At 40.8% G+C, this 20,875-nt stretch overlaps 1 protein-coding gene across 1 annotated transcript in view; it reads right to left on the bottom strand.

Annotated features, from left to right (window-relative positions):
* The window catches only part of GALNT13 (polypeptide N-acetylgalactosaminyltransferase 13), a 324,991-nt gene that overhangs the window by 111,003 nt on the left and 193,113 nt on the right, over positions 1-20,875 (bottom strand). Inside the window, exon 8 of the mRNA XM_065413193.1 lies at positions 15,726-15,906. Coding sequence (XP_065269265.1) covers positions 15,726-15,906 — 181 coding nt within the window. The remainder of the gene's footprint in view (positions 1-15,725; positions 15,907-20,875) is intronic.

The following is a 20,875-nucleotide window of genomic DNA, read 5'->3' as shown; positions in this document are numbered from 1 at the left end:
TACCCTTATTTGCAATCATTCTGCTTGTATTTTTACTTTGTTAACCATATTTATTATAATTTTATTAATCATCATTTAAATGGACTTTTTAAAAGGCTATAAACTAGTGAAAATTTATTCAAAAATTAGTTTTGTCATGTGGTATTTTTTCTTTGTTATTGTTGAAAATGTGTTTCCCTACAAACCCCATCTCTTCCTTCACTTGAATCCTGCAGCGATCTCCTATTTCTGATATCACAAAGTTTGCGACTAGTTACACCAACGTAAATCAGGAGTACTTCTGCTGAGCTTGGGACTTACACCAGTACAACAGAGCAGAATCAGGCCCAGTAGTTTTTAGAAATGGTTATGAACCATACAAGTTTTCTGCAGGACCAACACATGTATCTTTGGCCATTCAAAAAACACAAGTAAAATAAAATCTGAGACCTATGGAAGGTGACTAGATCAGTTTCATAGTATTCCTCAATATGTAAGTATTATAGGGTTTTTTTTAATCCAAAATAGTTCAGAGTTTTATTCCTCAGTCCTCCATAAATGCTGGAGCTAGGGGTGCTGAGGATGCTGTCGTAACCCCTGGCTTGAAGTGGTTTCCATCATATACAGGGTTTACAGTTTGGTTCAATGGCTCTCTGCACCCCTACTATACAAATTGTTCCAGCACCCCTGCAGTCCTCATGCAGCCAAAATCCCACAAATTTCAGAGTTCCTGCATATCTTAAGACTGCACAATTAGGTACTTTAATATTGTATTCACACTTCTACTTTGATTTCTGTATTTAAAGTATGTGAAAGGCCATGTTCAATTTGAAAACTAATAACATTGCACGTGGGGGGAGGAGAGAACAAGGAAGGGGTGGTGATTTTAAGAGTGAGTGGCATTTTTTTCAATACAATTTTAAGAGAAAGTAATTTAATGATTATAAATGCTTACATAGGAACATAGGTTTGTAATTAAACATTGTCTCTAAATAAGCCTGAAAGCTAGATTTGTATTTTCAATATCCATTTACTTAGCCTAAAGCGTTTGCTTTGTTTCTGGAGTAATTAATAAATCTAACCTCTACTCTCTGCTTTAGAAAGCTGCAGCTCTTATAAATTTACTGTAATTAAAAACTTAATCAAAATGTAAAACTCTACAAAAGCAATCACAATTTAACACTGAATTATACAATGTGGAAAGCTACCAACTCATCCTAATTTTCCTAGCACAGAAGTAGTAATATAAATTGAATCTTTACATGATAAAAAGCTTTATAGAACAATATTGTTATCCAAAGTTTATCCAAATTGTCAAGCACATAAATAATCATTTATAAACAATACTGACCTAAGAGTTAATATCCTGGGCCAAATTTTAATTTTGAGGCAGGAACATATTTGCACAAAGCAGACGCCATGAAGGAAAATCCACTGAGCTCAAAGTAGATTTTGCAGGTGCCTTTTGCAATGTAAGCTATTTAGAGTCTCAGGCAGATGTTTGTAACCCATCTAGCTCATTTGGGGTTGCGACAGTTTGACAGCAAGATCAGGGATGCTTGCCATTTTGGAGACATGCAAGATGGAGAGGTAGATGGAGGAGCTTATTTCATCATCTCACTCACTCACTCACTCATGCCCGTCACCCCAGTCGAGGTATGGGCCGCCAACCACAGATCTCCAGAGTCCTTTATCCTGGGCCATTTATCTAGAAGGGGATAAATGAATGATAACCAAGAAGAAGCAGGATCCTCATGCTTCATTTTTCAAGATATGGACAACTCCTGGTACATCTACTGTGTAGGAAAAGTCACTGTCGCTTGCTTGGAGGGGAGCTGAAAAGGTGAGCCCCAAAGAGCTGTCCCTGTGTGACTGCACATACCATTTCCTCTGCACATTTAGTTATGGGGGTGGTTTCACGACAGGGTCTGGGGTCATCTGCATGTGTTAGCACAATCCTCCAGTTCCTCTGTGGACACTATGCAGCACCTTCTGCTCAAAGTAATTTGCATGAGTGGAAATGCAATGCCCTGAAATCAATGGCAAAACTCAATTACTTTAATGGAAGCAGAATTAATGGAAGCCCTCACCTGAAGGGACAAAAGAGCCATAATTTGGCCCTTTAGTTTTATCACAGGTAGTTGTACTTAATCTCAGACAAAAATTCTCACATTCTGTACTCTGAACGCTCTCCAACAGGCAACAGGGTTTAACATAGTTCTGTACTTTAAAGAGGGTTGGTTAGAAAAACTGAAGACGACAAAACAGGTGACTGAAAAAGGAAATAAAGATGACAGGCAGGAAGCAAAAAATGGGCTTCCTCCCACCCCACCGGTTGGGGCAAGGCAGATAGAGGGGCACCCCCCACTCACACACACTAGGTGTGGCAAGGCTGATAGCAGGGTGCACACACGCGTGCGCACACAGTGTGAGGCAAGGCTGAGAGTGGTGCGCATGCGCACGCGCACGCACACACACACACACACACACACACACACACACACACACTGTGAGGCAAGACAGAGCGGTGCACTCCACACATTGGCCTGTGGAGGTTACCTAGAGCTATATTAATGTTCCCACAGAGTCCCTTCTCTGGTGCGGACTTTAAGGGAATCCCAGGGACCAATAAAACAAAACAAGTTCCAAGTAGTTGAGCTCCACTGGAGCCCACAGGTTCCTTTATTTGGCATACAGCAAAGCGACACGGAGTTGATCAGACTCAAGAGTAGGGGGTGGCTAGGTGCATACCACACATCCAAAGTTAAATAGACAGCCTCTTCTTTTATGTACATTTACACATTACATTGCATTTGCTATCCATTACACCACACATTTTTGGATTGGTTTCCCTGTACGGCGTGCTCTGTCCACCTACTGTTCACATGGAACCTGATCTTTACTCTTGTCTATAGTCCCTAGCATCAGGCTGTTGCTGCTTATCTTAGCTAGCACACACATCCTGACTCCAGCATACTGTTTCTCCTATTTACAACTTAACCTTCCATTCATCTTCCCACTTATGCCCAATAAGAAACGAGGCAAGTTACTTATGTCAAGCCAGGCCTACAGGGACAAGGCCCGGGTTAGGAAACTCTGGGGCTCAAGGACCTTGATTCTGGGATTACCCAGGCCTCATAGTCCATTTTGTGAAGAGGGAAAATAGCTCCCCCTCACACCATGAAATGATGTTGGACACCCCACACAGTTTTCCCTCCTTTTAGCCCCTCCTGGAGAGTTTACTGCAGAAAAGGGCAATCCAGCCCCTGGGCATCAAGCTAAGAGACAGTACACTGAATAGCATTATGCATTGAAGACAGACTTTTATTTATATCTATGTTTGGGCATCAAAGTACAAGTATTTGGCTTGCAAAGGCATGGGGTCCTGCAAATCTCAGTTATTTCAATAGAATTAGTGAGTGCTTATCACTTCTGAAAATCTGGTGATGTATATTTAGATGACTAAGTATGGATTTGGGTGGTGAAAATAACTTCTCACCCTACAAGCTGTATCCTGCAGGATTGTAAGCGTAGTCACAAAAGGATCCAAACGTGACACCAGAAGAATCTCTTTTGCAAAAAAGAGAAAAATCCATTTTTCTTCTTCTCCAAGATAGAAGTTACTGTGAGGAAGCTCTAAAATGTTCATTCATTTAAGCTCTTAAAGGACAGGTGCGCCACTACAAGAGCATCACTCAAAGGCTGTGTGTGTCAAAACTTTCAAATAAGCCATTTTCTATTTAGCTAAACAATGGAATTGTTAAACAATTCACAACAATGGAGGCTCATTAACGTTTCCCCATCCTGCCTAAGGCAGGATATCATCTATCTACTCAATACATCAAGAAAAGATCCACACACTAAATAATACATCACCTCAGGACCCGGCATTAAGATATCCTCATGAATAATTCTGTTGCATAATGGGGTAAGGTGTCGAATTCCATATTCCAATATCTCCTACTCTACTAATCAATCAACATTCAAAATCAAACCTTATATCCCAAGCACCTAACTCCACAGAGGTTTCACAGGACTGGAAAAAAACCTATAGAGGTAAATTAGGAAATATAGTGCATGAGGTACTTTTCAAACACATGCTGTGAGGGAACGAATTAGGCACTTTTAAAATACACGTTGTGAAAAAAAGTTCTTTTGTGGAGAGAGATTCTAAATCTAATTAGCATCCCAATTGTATACTGCTTCATGCTTTTGGGCCTCCTGAGTATTTGAGACAATTCCCCAGTGAAAAATATCTGTTTGCCTCTTGCTCACCCCCTTGAAATACTTATTTCTGGCAGCATATCTCAGAAAAGCTATTCATTGTATCCCTTGCTTCCTAAAGTGTGGCACTTGGCTATTAAAACTTACCAGAATGAAACACTGAAGCAAATGCAAGGTTACACCGTCATTTGACATTACCAACATCCACATTTTTAATACATCTACTTTCTAAAGGGCTGCATCCATTTTAAAAAAATATTATATTTAATCTTCTCATATAAAAACATCTAAGGCAATAATATTCTTGGTTTTTGTTTGTGTGATACTAAACTATCAAACTACCACCTTCGGGGTATTAGTCCCATTTTCCATTGTATTTGTAGACAAAAGACTGGGCTGATGAGGTGCAGACTGAGAAAGCACCACATAGGGCTGGCCCAAAGTGTCTACACTATTAAGACTGTCCAGAAAATATTCACTTTAGTCAGTAAGGCTTAATTGTTCTACTAACTGTCTTTGATTCCACATTAACGTATTATTTTGGCAGTCTGACAATTGGCCACATGATTAACAGAGGTGACAGAGTGGGAAGAGTTTGGAAATAGGGCACATACAGGTTTGGGGAGCAAACAGAGAACAAGCTGAATTTGTGAAAAACGGGCAAAATTTGGATCTACTTTTCCCTTCCGCTTTTTGAATTTTTTTTTTTATACTAGTGACCTCCTTGGGCTCAAAATACTACATTCCCCTATCACCCAATTCAGTGGGAGCATTGCGTAAGAAGGCATACAAGATAAAACCCAATGTAGGAGTCTACTGTAATCAAGAATGCCCTAAGTATTGAAAACCCCACACTAAGTAGAGAGGCAAGGGAAGACAAGTAGAAAACAGAACAGAATGAGGACAAAGGAAATCAGCAAGGCATGAAATAGTATGATGGAATGAAGAGATCCTACACTGGCTCTGGCAGATATGGAATTAAACCCTCTTCCCAAAATATCCAAGCGCTGCTGCACTCTGCTAGCTAGGATCAGTGGAGAGGGGTTTGCTTCTAGGAGTAAAATAAAAACAGCATCGGTTGGCTAGTCTTCATAACTGAAATGCTGACATACTTGTCTTTAGTAATAGGAACGACTATCACCATTGCAATGCTGCAATTTCATTCCAGGCCCTTTTTGAAAAATAGAATAATTTAACTATTCCATTGTCTATATCACTATCCCAAACACTTACATAATGATACTTTTTACCAATAATGTATCCAATTCAGAAAGTACTTTCTAAAGTATTTTAGAATAAAATGAAGGTTAATGTGATTTTCTAATGCATTTTGAGTGCATTATTTCACCGAAATGCATTAAAACAACTAACCCTAGTCAGCCTGGAGCATTTGCTGGTAAGATGTAATGCGAAAGCATCTAGAATGGCAGACACCTAGGATCAAGGTATTATTATTTCCTTGTTTCATACCCCTATAAAGCAAAACTGTATTTTTAATTGATATTATTAAAAGCATTTATTGTAACATGTCAAGTAGCCCATGTAATGGGATGTTTGTATTATCAAACTGTCTGGGAAAAGAGAACTTGGAATTATCCATTCTTTTAGAAAATATACCACATGATACAATAGGTGATTTTTTTTTTTTAAACTGTACCATAATTTGGTCAAATCCATGGTAAATCATATCAAATAGTCCTTTCCCTAGCACGGCATCTTTATTGGTCTCAACCCATTACATCCTCTTCCATTTTAGATCAGAGAAACAAACATAAAATAATAAATACAGAAAAACCATAGCTAGTCTGTTGCAAATATGCTGATGTTGATTTGTGGGGAATTGTTGCTTTTTAAAAAAAATTTTGGATGATATTTTTACTGGGTGGCAGGGTGACTAAGTATCTTTTAGGATGTTTAAAATGAAATTTTAAAAAATTAAGGGGTTCAGAATATTCTCTCTTTCTCAGCATACCCCTTTTTTGCACATACATGCCATGGCAGTCATAGGATACTCATGTAACTCAACCACAAATCAAGTGTCTTCAGATATTAGGAGAGCCAGCTGGGGCATGCTCAGGATTTCTGGAGGCCAAATTTAGTCTGCTAAGTAAGAGATTAAAGTCCAAGACCTCCATGGTAGCATTCTCTGAAATGCTTCCAGTTCCACATGCAAAGCCAGTTAGACAGCAGAACCACAGGGTTTCAGTGCATGGATGAGATGAAAGTGTAGGGAGGACAGATTTAGGTTTAAAATGAACTGGGGAACCTTTTGGATGGGCTCCACCTAAACCAAAACAGAACCAGATTACGATCTTTTTAATTTTACATGCCGGCAACCTGGAGGCTGGGGGAAAGCCAACAGGTGTGGAGGAGCACATGGTTTGGACAGAGACATCCCATGGGAAGGATACATTAACCAGGATTCTCTGTATCTTAGTAAAGAGGAGAAGATAGAAGTTGATAAAATACAGGTAGGAACTGAAGAGAAACAGTCAAATGAAAAAGAGTCACCATTCGATTATGTTACATGATGGCAGACAACTAAAAAGTGACAAATTTTTAGAAGTGCTTGTATACAAAGGCTAGAAATCTAAATACTAAGATGGGCAAATTTGAGTACCTGGTATTAAATGAGGATATCGATATAACAGGCATCACAGAAACTTGGTGGAATGACCATCAATGGGACATGGTAATACTAGGATACAAAATATCTAGGAAGGACTGAAGCGGTTGTGCTGGTGGGAGTGTGGCACTATATGTGAAAAGCATAGAGTCAAATACAGTAAAAATCTTAAATGAATCAAACCGTACCATAGAATCTCTATGACTAGAAATTCCATGTCATATGAGTACAGTAGGAGGAATATTATACCTGCCACCTAACCAGGATGGTGATGGTGATTGTGAAACACTCAGGGAGATTAGAGGGTCTATAAAAATAGAAAACTCAGTAATAATGGGGGATTTCAACTATCCCCATATTGGCTGAGTATATCTCACCTCAGGACAGGATTCAGAAATAAAGTTTCTAGACACCATTAATGACTGCTTCTTGGAGCAACTAGTCTTGGAACCCACAAGTGGCAATTCTTGATTTAGTCCTAAGGGGAGAACAGGATCTGGTCCAAGAGGTAGCTGAACCACTCAGTAATAGCAACCATAATATAATTAAATGTAACATCCTTGGGGGGGGGGGGAAATACCAAAGAAGTCCACCACAGTAGCATTTAACTTCAGAAAGAGGAACTACAGAAAAATGAGGAAACTACCATGTATACTCATTCATAAGCCACATTTTTTTTAGTAAAAAAGGGAAGCATCAGAGAAGGGGGTCGGCTTATGAACAGATATAGAGAGGGGGAATGGTGGGGGACACATACACACACACCCCAACAGAGGGAGCAAGGAGAGGCAGCACAGCCAGTAGAGCCAGAAGGGAAGAGGCAGGGCCAGAGTCTCTCCTCTTCTGGCCACGCTGCTCTCCCACCAGCCTCCGAAGCAGCTGCAGCTCTGGGGCTGGCAGGCTGCGGATGCACCGCCCGGCCTGCCGGAGCAGCTCTGGCCAGACCAGAGACATCCTCCCTTGGCCCGCTCCAGGTAAGGTGGGAAGGGATGGGATGGGGAGAGAGTGTGGGGGTCCCGGGCTAGGGGTGGGGCGGGCAGGGGTTACACAGGGAAGGGTCATGTGGGGAGGTCCTGGGCTAGGGGTGGAGTCATGTTGGGGGTGGTGACAGGGGTTACTCCCCTGATCCCCAGCTTCTCCCCCCAAAAAAATTTCCCCACCAGTTGCTGTCCTGGCCCGTCAGGGTAAGCCACTGGTGGGCCGGGACATTTTGTTTACTTAGGTTTACCTCCATGCCTGTGGACGCTCAAGGTAAACAAACCATCTCGGCCCGCCAGCGGCTTATCCTGATGGGCCGTGAGCCAAAGTTTGCCGACCCCTGAATTATAGGGTCGGCTTATGAATGAGTCATAAAAATTTGCCATTTTTACTTATCCATCTTGGGGGCTGGTGGGGGCGGCTTATAAACGAACCGTCTTATGATCGAGTATATACGGTAGTTAAATGGAAATTAAAAGGAACAGACACAAGAGTGAAATGCCTACAAGCTGCAGGGAATCTTTTTAAAAACACCATAATAGGGGCTCAGATTAAATGTATATCCCACATTAAAAAGTATAGTAAGAGGACAAAAAAAATGCCACCATAGCTAAACAACAGAGTAAAATAAGCAGTTAGGGGCGAAAAGGAATCGTTTAAAAATGGGAAGTCAAATTCTACTCAGGAAAACAGAAAGGAGCATGAACTCTGGAAAATCAAGTGTAAAAGTATACTTAAGGAGGCCAAGAAAAGATTTGAAGAGCAACTAGCAAAAGACTCAAAATCTAAGAACAAATTTCTAAGTATATCAGAAGCAGGAAGCATGCCAAACTATCAGTGGGGCCACTGATGTGCTAAAGGAGCACTGAAGGAAGACAAGGCCATTATGGTGAAGCTAAATGAATTCTTTGCATAGGTCTTCACTACAGAGAATGTGAGAGATTCCCACATCTGAGCCACACTATTTAGATGACATATCTGAGGAACTGTCCCATACACAGGTGTCAATAGGGGAGGTTTTGGACCAAAATGATTACCTAAACAGTAATAAGTCACCAGGACCAAATGGTATTCACCCAAGAGTTCTGAAGGAACTCAAATATGAAATTGCAGAACTGCTAACTGTGATATGTTAATCAGCTTCAGTACCAGGTGACTGGAGAATAGCTAATGTGATGCCAATTTTTAAAAAAGGCTCCAGAGGTGATCCTGGCAATTACAGGCCGATAAACCTAACTTCAGTACCAGGCAAATTGGTTTAAAACTATAGTAAAGAACAGAATTATCAGACACATAGATGAACATGATTTGTTAGGGAAGAGTAAACAGCTTTTGTAAGGGGAAATCATGCCTTACCAATTTATTAGAGTTCTTTGAGGAGATCAACAAACATTTGGACAAGGGTGAGCCAATGGATATATTGTATTGGCACTTTCAGAAAGCCTTCGATAAGGTCCCTTACCAAAGGTTCTTAAGCAGCCATAGGATAAGAGGAAAGTGCCCTCATAGATCAGTATTGGATAAAGACAGGAAACAAAGAGTAGGAATAAACAGTCAGTTTTCAGAAGAGAGAGATAAATAGCGGTGTCCCCTAGAGATTTGTACTGGGACCAGTGCTGTTCAACATATTCATAAATGATCTGGAAAAAGGAGTCAACAGTGAGATGGCAAAGTTTGCGGATGATACAGAATTACTCAAGATAGGCAAGTCCAAAGTGACTGCAAAGAGCTACAAAGGGATCTCACAAAACTGGGCAACTGGGCAAAAAATGGCAGATGAATTTCAATGTTGATAAATGCAAAGTAATGCATATTGGAAAACATAATCCCAACTTTACATAAAAAATGATGGGGTCTAAATTAGCTATTTCCACTCAAGAAAGAGATCTTGGAATCATTGTGGCTAGTTCTCTGAAAACATCTACTCCATGTGCAGCAGCAGTCAAAAAAGCTACCAGAATATTAGAAACCATTAGGAAAGAAATAGATAATAAGACAGTAAATATCATAATACCACTATATAAATCCATGGTATGCCCACACCTTGAATATTGCATGCAGTTCTGGTCAGCCCATCTCAAAAAATGATTAGAAATGGAAAAGGTACAGAGTAGGACAACACAAACGATTAAGGGTATGCAACAGCTTCTGTGTGAGGAGAAATTAAAAAGACTGGGGCTATTCGGCTTGGGAAAGAGATGACTAAGGGGGAGATATGATAGCGGTCCTCTCTGATGGACCGCAACCTTGTTGTGGTGGAGAGGCTTGCGTGGGCTAAAGATCCTCAGAGCTATATCATCTGGAGCGTTTATACTCCTGGTAGGGTCCCCCTTGGCAAGCAGGTCTGAGGTGAAGCTCCTGACTAACAATGGTCCAAACTTCAAAAGACCCCAACAGTGGAACAGGCACATATAGAGAACCTTATAGTACTCTGCGGCTGTGAAGGAGGACGAGGGCTGCAGCAGGAAGGAGGCCCCTAGTTGTCTTGGATCCCTTGCCACTGGGTCAGGGTTTTCCTCCTGTCGCGTTTTGTGTTGTCACCGCCTGTGCACCAGTTTCCCCATGTTAAAAGATTTCATGCACAGGCCTCTGCTCAAGGGTTCACACCCGCACAAAGTCCTGCGGTGATGGGGAAGACAGGAGCAGTGATCTCTGGGAGTCTTTAGTCACAAATCTGCACACAGGAGGCAGCCATGGGATGGTCATTTTGTGCTTGGTTGAGACAGAAGTGCATTTTGACAGCAATGGCTGTGACTGAGCAGGCCTTTTCAGGGGGAGGGGGCTAGAAAAGGTGCCCCAAACATAGGCTGTGTCTCACTTTTCTGACTGGATGGCTATATCCAGTGGGATCACTCAACTCCGTGATCAAAACAAAAGATATAAAAATGAATTTTGCCACCTGGAATGTCTGCACCCTTATGGACTTTTAGCACAGTGAATGCCCCAAAAGAACTGACATAATTGCCAGAGAACTGATAAGACTCAACATTGACATTACAGCTCTTAGTGAGACCCACTGGGCCGATGAAGGCCAATTAAAGAGGATGGAGGTGGCTACACCTTCTTTTGGAAAGGACAGACACCCGAAGAGAGACCCATTCACGGGATTGGATTTGCCATCAAAAATAAGATCGCCAGTCAGCTTTTGGAGTTTCCCCGTGAGGATCAACGAGCGTCTCATGACTCTTTGGCTCAAGTTTTGCAACAACCAATATGCCACGGTCATCAGCGGATACGCCCCAACACTCGATGATGAGGAAGACAATAAGGAGCAGTTTTATATAACTCTTGATGCAGTCCTCACAACCACACCTAAGGCAGCCAAACTCATCCTCCTGGGAGATTTCAGTGCCAGAGTCAGATGGGATTCCCAACTCTGGAGAGGCACAGTAGGCAAAGAAGGGGTGGGAAATGTAAACCCCAATGGTATTCTCAGTGGTGGATTAATAATTTTGCCGCCCCTCGGCCGGGAAATAATTGCCACCCTGGCCCCGCCTCGACTCCGCCCTTTTCCCGCCCCCATTCCAACCCCCTCCCCAAAGTCCCCGCCCCAACTCCGCCCCCTCCCTTCCCCTATTGGATCCCTTCCCCAAATCCCCGCCCCCAGCCCCGCCTCTTCCCCCAGTGCGCGGCATTCCCCCTCCTCCCTTCTCCCTCCCTGCCCCGCAAAACAGCTGTTTCGCGGTGCAAGCGCTGGGAGGGGAGAGAAACAGGACGCGGCGGCGCGCTTGCAGAGGAGGCGAAGGTGAGCTGCAGTGGGGGGCGGGGCCCGGAGGGGAGCTTCCGCCCCTGCAAATTTGTCGGCCTAGGCAATAATACGGCGCTGGGTATTCTCCTCCTCAGTAAATGTGTGAAGCATGACCTGCTCATAACAAATACCATCTTTAGGCAGAATAATAAATTTAAGACCATCTGGAAACATCCTCGGTCCAAACACTGGCACTTTCCTGACTATGTTATAGTCAGAGCCCGAGACTATACCAACGTCCATATAACACGAGGTCTGAGAGGTACCGATCACTGTTAGACAGACCATTGATTAGTAAGATCAGTCATGTACCTGCAGCTCGCTCCACCACACCGCAAACACCCAAAGACTAAGCGAAAGTGGTATAATATCAAAGCACTTCAAGACCAAGCCAGCTGCGAGATGTTCCAGCAACATCTATCAGAAACTCTCTAAGCCTGCCTGACAACATCATTGACATTCAAGAGCACTGGGATCAACTTAAAAACACCATTCACAATGCATGTGCTGAAACCAAAGGATATTCCACTCATCGGCACCAAGATTGGTTTGACGAAAACAAAGAGGACATCCTAGCATTAATTCAACAGAAAAGAAATGCATTTTGTAACTGGCAAATTGATTCCTTTAACAAATGAAAACATGAGGCCTATCACCTACTTAAAGCCAAAGTCCAAAGGAGGCTACGTGACATCAAAAATAAGTTGTGGCAAGAGAAGGCCTCTGAGATCCACGGTTTAGTAGACCAGGATGACATGAGAAGCTTCTTTCAAGCAACCAAAGCTATATATGGGCCAAGCTCCAAAGGCCCAATCCCCTTACATTCTCAGGATGGCTCCACCCTCCTCAGGTACAATGCATCCATTAAACAACTCTGGAAGGAGCACTTTGAGAGTCTACTAAACCACGAATCCACAGTCTCTGAAGACACCATCGAGTTTATTCCTCAACTCTCAGCAATGGAACACCTTGCTGATCCCCCATCTTTTGAAGAAGACCAGCATGCCATCACCCAGATTAAAAAAAAAATCACAAGATACCAGACTCAGACAGCATCCCAGCTGAGGTTTTTAAAGCCGGTGGAACAATGCTCCAGCACAAACTTTGCCAACTCCTCAGCAAAATCTGGACCTGCAAAGACCTGACTTTAAGAACGCCAACATTGTTACATTAAAGAAAGGGGACAAATCTTTGTGCGGGAACAATAGAGGTATTGCTCTCTTCTTCATCACAGGGAAGAGTCTTGCCCGGATCCTATTAAACAGCCTCCTCCCCCTTGCCAAGGAACTCCTCCCCACATCACAATGTGGCTTCAGGTCATCCCGAGGCACAACCAACATGATCTTCGTGGCACGACAGATTCAGGAGAAGTGCAGAGAGCAACGCCAGGAACTGTTCATGACATTCATCGATCTAACAAGGCCTTTGACTATCAATTGCGATGCCCTCTGGAAGGTGCTATGTAGGTTTGGCTGTCCACAGAAATTCATTTCCATCATCAGACTACTCCATAATGGGATGACTGCCGGCATTCTGTGCAACAGCTCAGAGACTGAACCATTCATTGTTCACACCGGTGTCAAGCAGGGCTGTGTCATTGCTCCAACACTCTTCTCCATTTACCTTGCCGTGATCCTGATTCTCATTCACAACCGTCTTCCTGACGGAATTGGAATTGAGTGGCACCTTTCAAGAGACTGGCTACTAACAATCAAGAAACTATTTGAAATAGAAGAGGGGGGGGAAAACTGTCTATCTGAAATGTTGACTTGCTGGTAAACACTTATTTTTTCTGATCACAGCCATACTTTAAAGTTTTCAATTATTGTCTTTGATGAGGGGGAAAAAAAGAGTTTTCCATCTGAAATGTTGGCAGTTCTGTAAAGACTGGTTCTTTTTTGAACCACTTTACATAGGTTTAAGCTGTGACAGCCAATATGCTGAAAACCGCCACAAGCTTTAAGAGGCTACAGGGTTGTTCTATGTTCTGTAAAAAGCTATGGTAATTTAATATTTGCATAAAAGAAACTGAAGATGGAATAAAAGGGAAAAACAAAACTATGAAATACATTTTAAAATCACAGGGGGGAAAAAACGTATGGGACTTCACAGGTTCATCTTTTATGCACAACAAAGCAAGGGTTCTAATCTGCCTAGAGACAACTCATCTCAATAAAGGACACATTATATTGACCAATTATACATTCAGTATGTCTGATACTCCATAACAAAGGGGATGCATGATAGGAAGAAGAAATTTCCTAGGGTAACTTCATTATGGAACTTAGCAGGGGAACAGAGAAGGGGGGGGGGGTCTATCAGGCCAAAGTTTCCTCCTTTAAAAATATAAATAAATAAAAAAGCACTATGATGGAAGAGGGCATGATTGCACATGCACTTGCACAAACAGAGTACAGAAAAGCCCTGACATAAGGGTGGCTGAGGATGGGGGCCTCCAGCATCATTACTGGTACCAGGATCAGGAGCACTAGAAATGGTCTTAAATTATTATTATTTTTGTCAAAAAATGCTGCTTCATCAAAACCTAAGCTTTTCACTGGAACATACCAGTTTTGACAATACTTTTGTCAGGAAAGGTTTCTCAGGTCCAGGATGAAATTTCTGGTCATATTGAGAAAGAGACAGAGACCCATCCCAGAAGAGTCAATAGCCTAGAGATCAGGGCACTCACCTGGGATGTGGGAGAACAGCATCCCAGGTGAGTGTCCTGATGACCTGGCTATTGTGGATTGGGTCTCTCTCTCTCTCGTTTTCACAAAACACTTTGAAAAGTTGCTGTTTCACCCTGACATGGAATGGGAACATTTCTGAAATCTTGAAAAGTGATGTGGGACAGGAAAGCCATATCCTGCTCTGCTCTAAAAAACACTTCCCCTCCAACCCAAAGCTTCTTGGGCTGAGAAGGGGAAGGAGAGGGCAGAGGCTCGACGTTCTCCCATCACATACAGTGCACTCGGCAGCTTAGCTACACCAATATATCAGGGAGAATATGCTCTGCCGGACATAGACTTGTCACAATGCACTCCTTCCCCAGGGCAGCGGGGAGACCAGGAAGGAGACTGTGTAACAATCTCCCTCTGGGCTTCTCAACAATGCTGTGCTCCTTGCTTGAGGCTTGATTTTAACATCACAGTCTAGCCCTTAATAAATGCAGTAACACTGAACAAGATACTACACCTTCCAGGTGCTATAAATACCAACTCTTCAGCTGGTGTCTCAAATGAAATTTTTGACACGCTTTAGTACTTATGTCCTTACATTCCTCTTTTTGCTATTTTATATATTTTTGGAATCAATAATTAAGTTACTCTTATTGAAAAATTTTGCATAATGTTTTGTGCATAAGAGAAAAAATACTGCACATTTACTATCTGTATATTCTATGATTCCGGTCAGTTGATTGTAAATGTACATACAAACATTTGTGCAATAATTTTTACGTGTTACTGAAACATAAAAATCATAAATACAAGAACTTGTTTAAAATACAATAGTTTACAGCATTACTCATATCCGTTGTATAGGTATTTCAATTTCTGTATGAAAAGTTATAGCAAGATATGCATTATCTAAGAATCATTCCTTCATTACATGATTTTCTTGAAGTTCTTACACTGGACTAAGTGGAAACATGAGTCTTTTCCTGGACATGTATAGAAGAGAAATATTAATGGGAGCTATGCATGTACATCAAATGGAGGAATTAGACATATATTTTGGCTCCCTGATTGTCAGGCCACTGAGCACTGCTATAGTCCAGTGAGCAATGCAGAGCAGTTCTGGAGCTGCTCTAACTTGCACCCGCTACAACTACTTTTAAGGGATCACCAGAATGCAAGACTGATCTGACCACATCCCCTTTTTCTTAGAGTTAATAGAGCAAAGAACTTTCCCACTGGTTTGAAAATAACATGATAGAAATCTCAAACAAGACTTCTTAAGACCTTTAATTTTTTCTAGTCTTAAATAGGCAATATTTTTTCTTACCAAAAAAAAAAAAGAATATAGAAGGATTTGACTTTTGAGAAGGAGATGCAGAAAGAACTCTAACTATGCTCTCCCACACCTCTCACACACATACATATATACGCACATTCATTTTTCAGATAGATATACATGTCATAAAATGATCACAAAATGATTTCTTACCTGGGGATATTATATAGAAGAAGTCTTTAAACTCATCCATCCAGACCTCTGCTAGTCTCCTGTTGTTCTTGTTGATTACATGACCAGTGCCACCAGGAAAAGTATAAGGGGTTGCCTTACGGAACACGTGTCCAACGTGAGAGCATGTTACAATCTCCAGGGAGCCTCCACACTGCCAAATCTGAAATTAGGCAAAATATTTAAAAACTGTGTATAAAAAGTATCCTGCAAAAATTCTGTTGCAAGAAGCAGCCAGCTCTAAGAAAATGTTTCCTTACTTTATACACTTCTGGGATGAAAAAACAGATTTACACATCAATTTTTAATGTAATTATATAGCATGGGTCAAATTTCACTAATAATAAAGTAGGTGCAAGACCATAGACTTCAGTCATCTTGTGCAAGCTTACCTGACTGGTAGACTTAGCCCTATCACTTTAGACACACACACTTTTTCTAGCACCCTACACTATAAATGGTGTAATTATGCTATGCACTAATATTCAATTCAGGATATCAGTTGTTCTTTTCTTTTTAATGATTTTGAGTTTCCAAGAATTTCAATCCACAATTCATAACGTTTTATAACAATAGAAAAGAGCTTTGGTAATTTTTGCTGGCATTGTGCTTTTTGGCTATTTAGAAGATGGTACAATGGTCCTTGATTGTAATATTATAGGTATAGATATGCATACACACAGTCACCATGGTCGTCATCCTGCTACATACATGAAGCACTAGGCCAAAACGTATGCTCTTTGGCTCCAAAACCAGTCCCCTATCTGTGGTGTGATAGGCAGCTCTGCTACCTTAGACTATTAAGAAGAAACCTATACACACAAAAGAAAATCTGATAATCTCCATGCAGTGGAAAGTACTGGTTTACTTACAGTCCTGGAGCCAAATTCCACATTCAGTTACATCAATGTAATTCCCCTTATTTCAGTGGGATTGAACTAGTATAACTGAGGGCAAATTTTGGCCCTAGGCTTTTAATATTCCATCTGACCTGCAGACTTAATTACATTGAACAACAGTGAGTTCTCATAAAACAAGATCCACCTGCAGGACCAATGTAATTTTAAGGTTCCAGGACTATACATTATATGCTCTCACCTGTAATCTCTCTGTTCCTCCCCAGTCTCCATGCTGGAGACATGGGAAAAGAATAAATTCTTCCTGTCTGTCTGTCTCCTTCTGCTTCCCAGCAATGTCTCTGGAGCTGCCAATGAGCCAAAATTAGGGCATCAGCTCTCAATGACTCATGTATGTTCCTATTTAAAATATTAACCTTTTAATATTAGAATCTAATAACCTAATCTTTGATTCTGTGCTGTAGATCTCAATGAGAACAGTCCAACAAATCAGATTTTCCCCTCTCTACTTCTTGTCTTTTTTGGCTACTGAGTAGTAAAAAAGCACTGAAAAAATTCAGAAGTCTTTAACATCTCTTTCTGGGGACTCATAATTCACTCCTACGTTTCAGCATCCAATAGCCCTGTAATTTGGTAAAAAAATTCCACTCGGGTCACAGACCTCGCCTACCAATTTTGAAGCTGTTATTCCTGTGTGGATTTCACAGAAGCATGGAGTATGGGGAATGAAGGACAAGGATGTATCACATTTACAACAGAAACTAATTTGCGACCTAAAGTATGTAGTGCTACTGCCGCTGCATAATCTAGATTGACAATTCCAGAAATTAAGCAAATTTCATAGTGTCACCATTCCAATATAGAAGTTTCACTCTATCTACTAATTACCTCTGAATAAATCTGTAATGTGGTTACTACAATTATACTTTTCAGTTTTTCACCTCACAATGTACTTAAACATATCCCTCAGAATGACTCCCTTCTCTATATTACCTATATTATGTAGTTTCTTTGGGGCTCATACTTAATTGACATTCATCCCCTTTTTTGCTGTAAGCAAAGAGTAGCAGCCGCATCCAACCCATCCACCTTCTATGTCCCCACACGCACTACTTTGGCTTTCCTCCTCACCTGACAGCATAGTTTATGAAGTCAATTTACAGCACTTCCTGATAATACAAAAAAAATACAAAAACTTTCTGGCATCTTTGACAAAAGAACTGTTACATTTTTGTAATTAGGACTCCTTTAAATAGACATAACATTTAAGAATAAACTGTACGAATAGAAATGTCGCTGCCATAGTAACAATGTAGCTCTTATTTAATATGGCTAAACCCTTTTCTATAATTCCATTAGTATGCTAAGTAATGTATTCTGGTGGGATTAGCAATGACAACAACAAAACATTCTTGCGTTTAACAACTTGTGTTTTATATTCAGTGACAATTAGTCAGTATAGATGAAACTTCAAGTTGACATACTACAGAACAGTTGCTAACGTTTTTTAAAAAGGGAATGCATGAGAAAATTTAAATATACATTACTGTATGTATTTACAAACCACCACCAAAACAATATATTTCATGTATTTCAACATTATGCCTTTCATTAAGCACCAACACTAAGATACTTCTCTAGTATCAGATTTTCCATTCCTCCCCCCGCTGATTATACTGTCCACCAGGAAATTCCCAAAATATTTATTTTAAATTTATATTCCTAACTTTTTATCGCTCCTGATACAACCTCCTCTGCAGTAAACTTGTCACAGGACTACAGAGGTGTCTAGATTCCATTGTGAAGAACAGCATTTTAACCTTTCAATCTCTTTTTTTGTAAACTGCTTTTAAGCATTCATGGGGAAATTGACTTCTATTAAAAATGTAGTACCATATTTAAACTATATGGAATTTGTGTAGACATGACCAAAATTGGGGTGACAAGCAACCTGTTCATATTTTGTTTTGATCACTGGCTAGTCTTATAATTGCACATGAACACACCTTTGGGTTGGAAACAAGTATGGTACAGTATTCATGTGCAATTATATGACTAGCAAGTGAACTCTGCTTCACACTGCAGTAGTTTTATTTCTTTCAGTTATATTTTGCTGACTGGTTACAACTCCTTTTGTTTAACTTACTGTATAGCAGGCCTTTAATTCAATTTTTGTCTGGGAGTGCTGGAATTTGTGCTCTACAGCGTCCTTCAAGTGAAGGCATGTACAAATGTAATGGGAGAGAGTCTATTCTTGAGTTTTTTGTTTTTATCAATCCTATTAATGTCCTGCCTCCATTACTGTAGTATCTAAGTGCCACACAATCTTTTAAAGTATATTTATCCCCCCAACATCCTAGTGAGGTAGGGAGGTACTACTATCCCAGTACCTTTTATACCGAGAACTATTAGCAGTGAGAACTGACTGGATTGATAAATTAAGACGTAAATCCATTTATGCATGTCTGAATATTTTTGGTGACATCATAGCAGAATTTTCAGAAGCCTTCATGATCCATCACTAATTCTGAACACTCTGCAGCAACCTTTCACTGATCTGCCACACACCATCCATCCATCCATCCACTTGCTGCTCATCCCCTACTATGAAGGCCCTTCACCATTCCTTCCATAACAACTTCCTCAAGGTTATTTCCATCTCTATGCCTAATGTGACCAAATTTCATAAGTTTGTATCTGTTGATTTCCGACATCAGGATTTGCTTCTCTCCAACAATATTTCTAATATAGGCATTCATCCTTTTTTTCCCATCCAAGAGATATGCAAGAGTCTTCACCAACACGTTTCAAATGCTTCAGTTTTCTTCTTGTCAGCAGCATTAACTTCCCACTATGCACATCCATAAATTACTATGGAAAAAGTTAGCCTTTTCATCAGTCACACCTTTGTACATTTTGAGATGTCACCGTTTTTCCACACTTTTTTAAGGGAGGTCAGCCCAAGTGGTCTTCTGATTTCTTTGGAACTGCCGCCTTGGTTGTATAAATATGATCCCAGATAATTAAATTCACACCTCTACAGCTTGTCCATTAATTGTAATGTCTGCTTGCATCCTGCTTTTGTTAGTCATAGTTTGAAATGGCAAGATGCTATAAACAGTACAGTTTGAGGCTAGGAGGGGAGTCAAGCCCAAAATCGAGAGTCCTCAACTGAGACATCCCTGCTACTCATGTCAGACAGCTTTATCCAAAGAACATCTAAGCCAAACTCACCTGCGTGCTAGGGTGAGAAGTGACCTTTCAGATGTTTAAAGATAATCACAAACACCATGAACTGTACTGGGAAGCAAATAAGAATCCAATGCAAAACTGTCTATTGTTGTATTCTCATCGCTGCCTCACCTCCTCTTGAGAGGCAGGCAGCTAGATTCCACACTGTCTAAAGTCTCTTGTGGTCTACAATATACCCTATAGTGTTTCATCCTGAAGGTGACAAAGGTGTGAACAGTGACAATGCCCATATTAGGAATGACTGCAGTTGCAGATGATAGACATTTTGGGCCAGGGCTGCTAAATGAGAAAAGCATGGACCCAAAGCATCCCAGAATGCAAACCAATTTGATGAAAGATGTGCACACCTTGCTGATAAATGATGGAGATCCTGACTCATACCACAACTTCGTGTTTTCTCCTTCCACAAAGCATCATTTCTGTCTTGTCAATATCAACTCAGAGCAAGTTCACTTACATTCAGGTCCCGGTGTTTGGTTGCTGGTGTGTATATTGCAATCTATGGATACCCATAAGTGAAATATCTCCTACACCCACTTGTCCTTTATAGCACAAATTACTCTGATCTATTTAAAGCAAGTCACGTGATTTGTTCCATTTAAAAAAAAACCATATAGTTGCTTAGAACAGCAGTGATACTATTGGTCTTTGTGTTGACTATTGCACTGCAGGTAGAATATCCAGGTCTGACAGTATAATCATAGTTTAGGCTGCTATAGAATTCTCCAACAGTTACCATGGATACTTAAACTTGACAATTTAATAAAAATTCAGTGCATATTTGATGTCTGGTAGATCACACTGGGGCAAGCAAGGCACAGTCAGCTTCTTACTGCCAAATACCCATCTGTTGATACAGCTGCTTTACGAATTAACCATTCTAATTCCCAACCTTTTAGAACAAAATGATATGATTGTATACAACGGAGTTTATTAGAAACAACACTTCTGAATTGTTGGTGAGAGCCTCATTCTTGAAGTCACAACTCTACTGCATGCTTAATTTCTCTTTTCATGGTGAAA

Source organism: Emys orbicularis, chromosome 11 (assembly GCF_028017835.1).
Source record: "Emys orbicularis isolate rEmyOrb1 chromosome 11, rEmyOrb1.hap1, whole genome shotgun sequence".
Lineage (NCBI taxonomy): Eukaryota > Metazoa > Chordata > Testudines > Emydidae > Emys > Emys orbicularis.
This window is presented reverse-complemented; position numbering and strand designations above follow the sequence as displayed.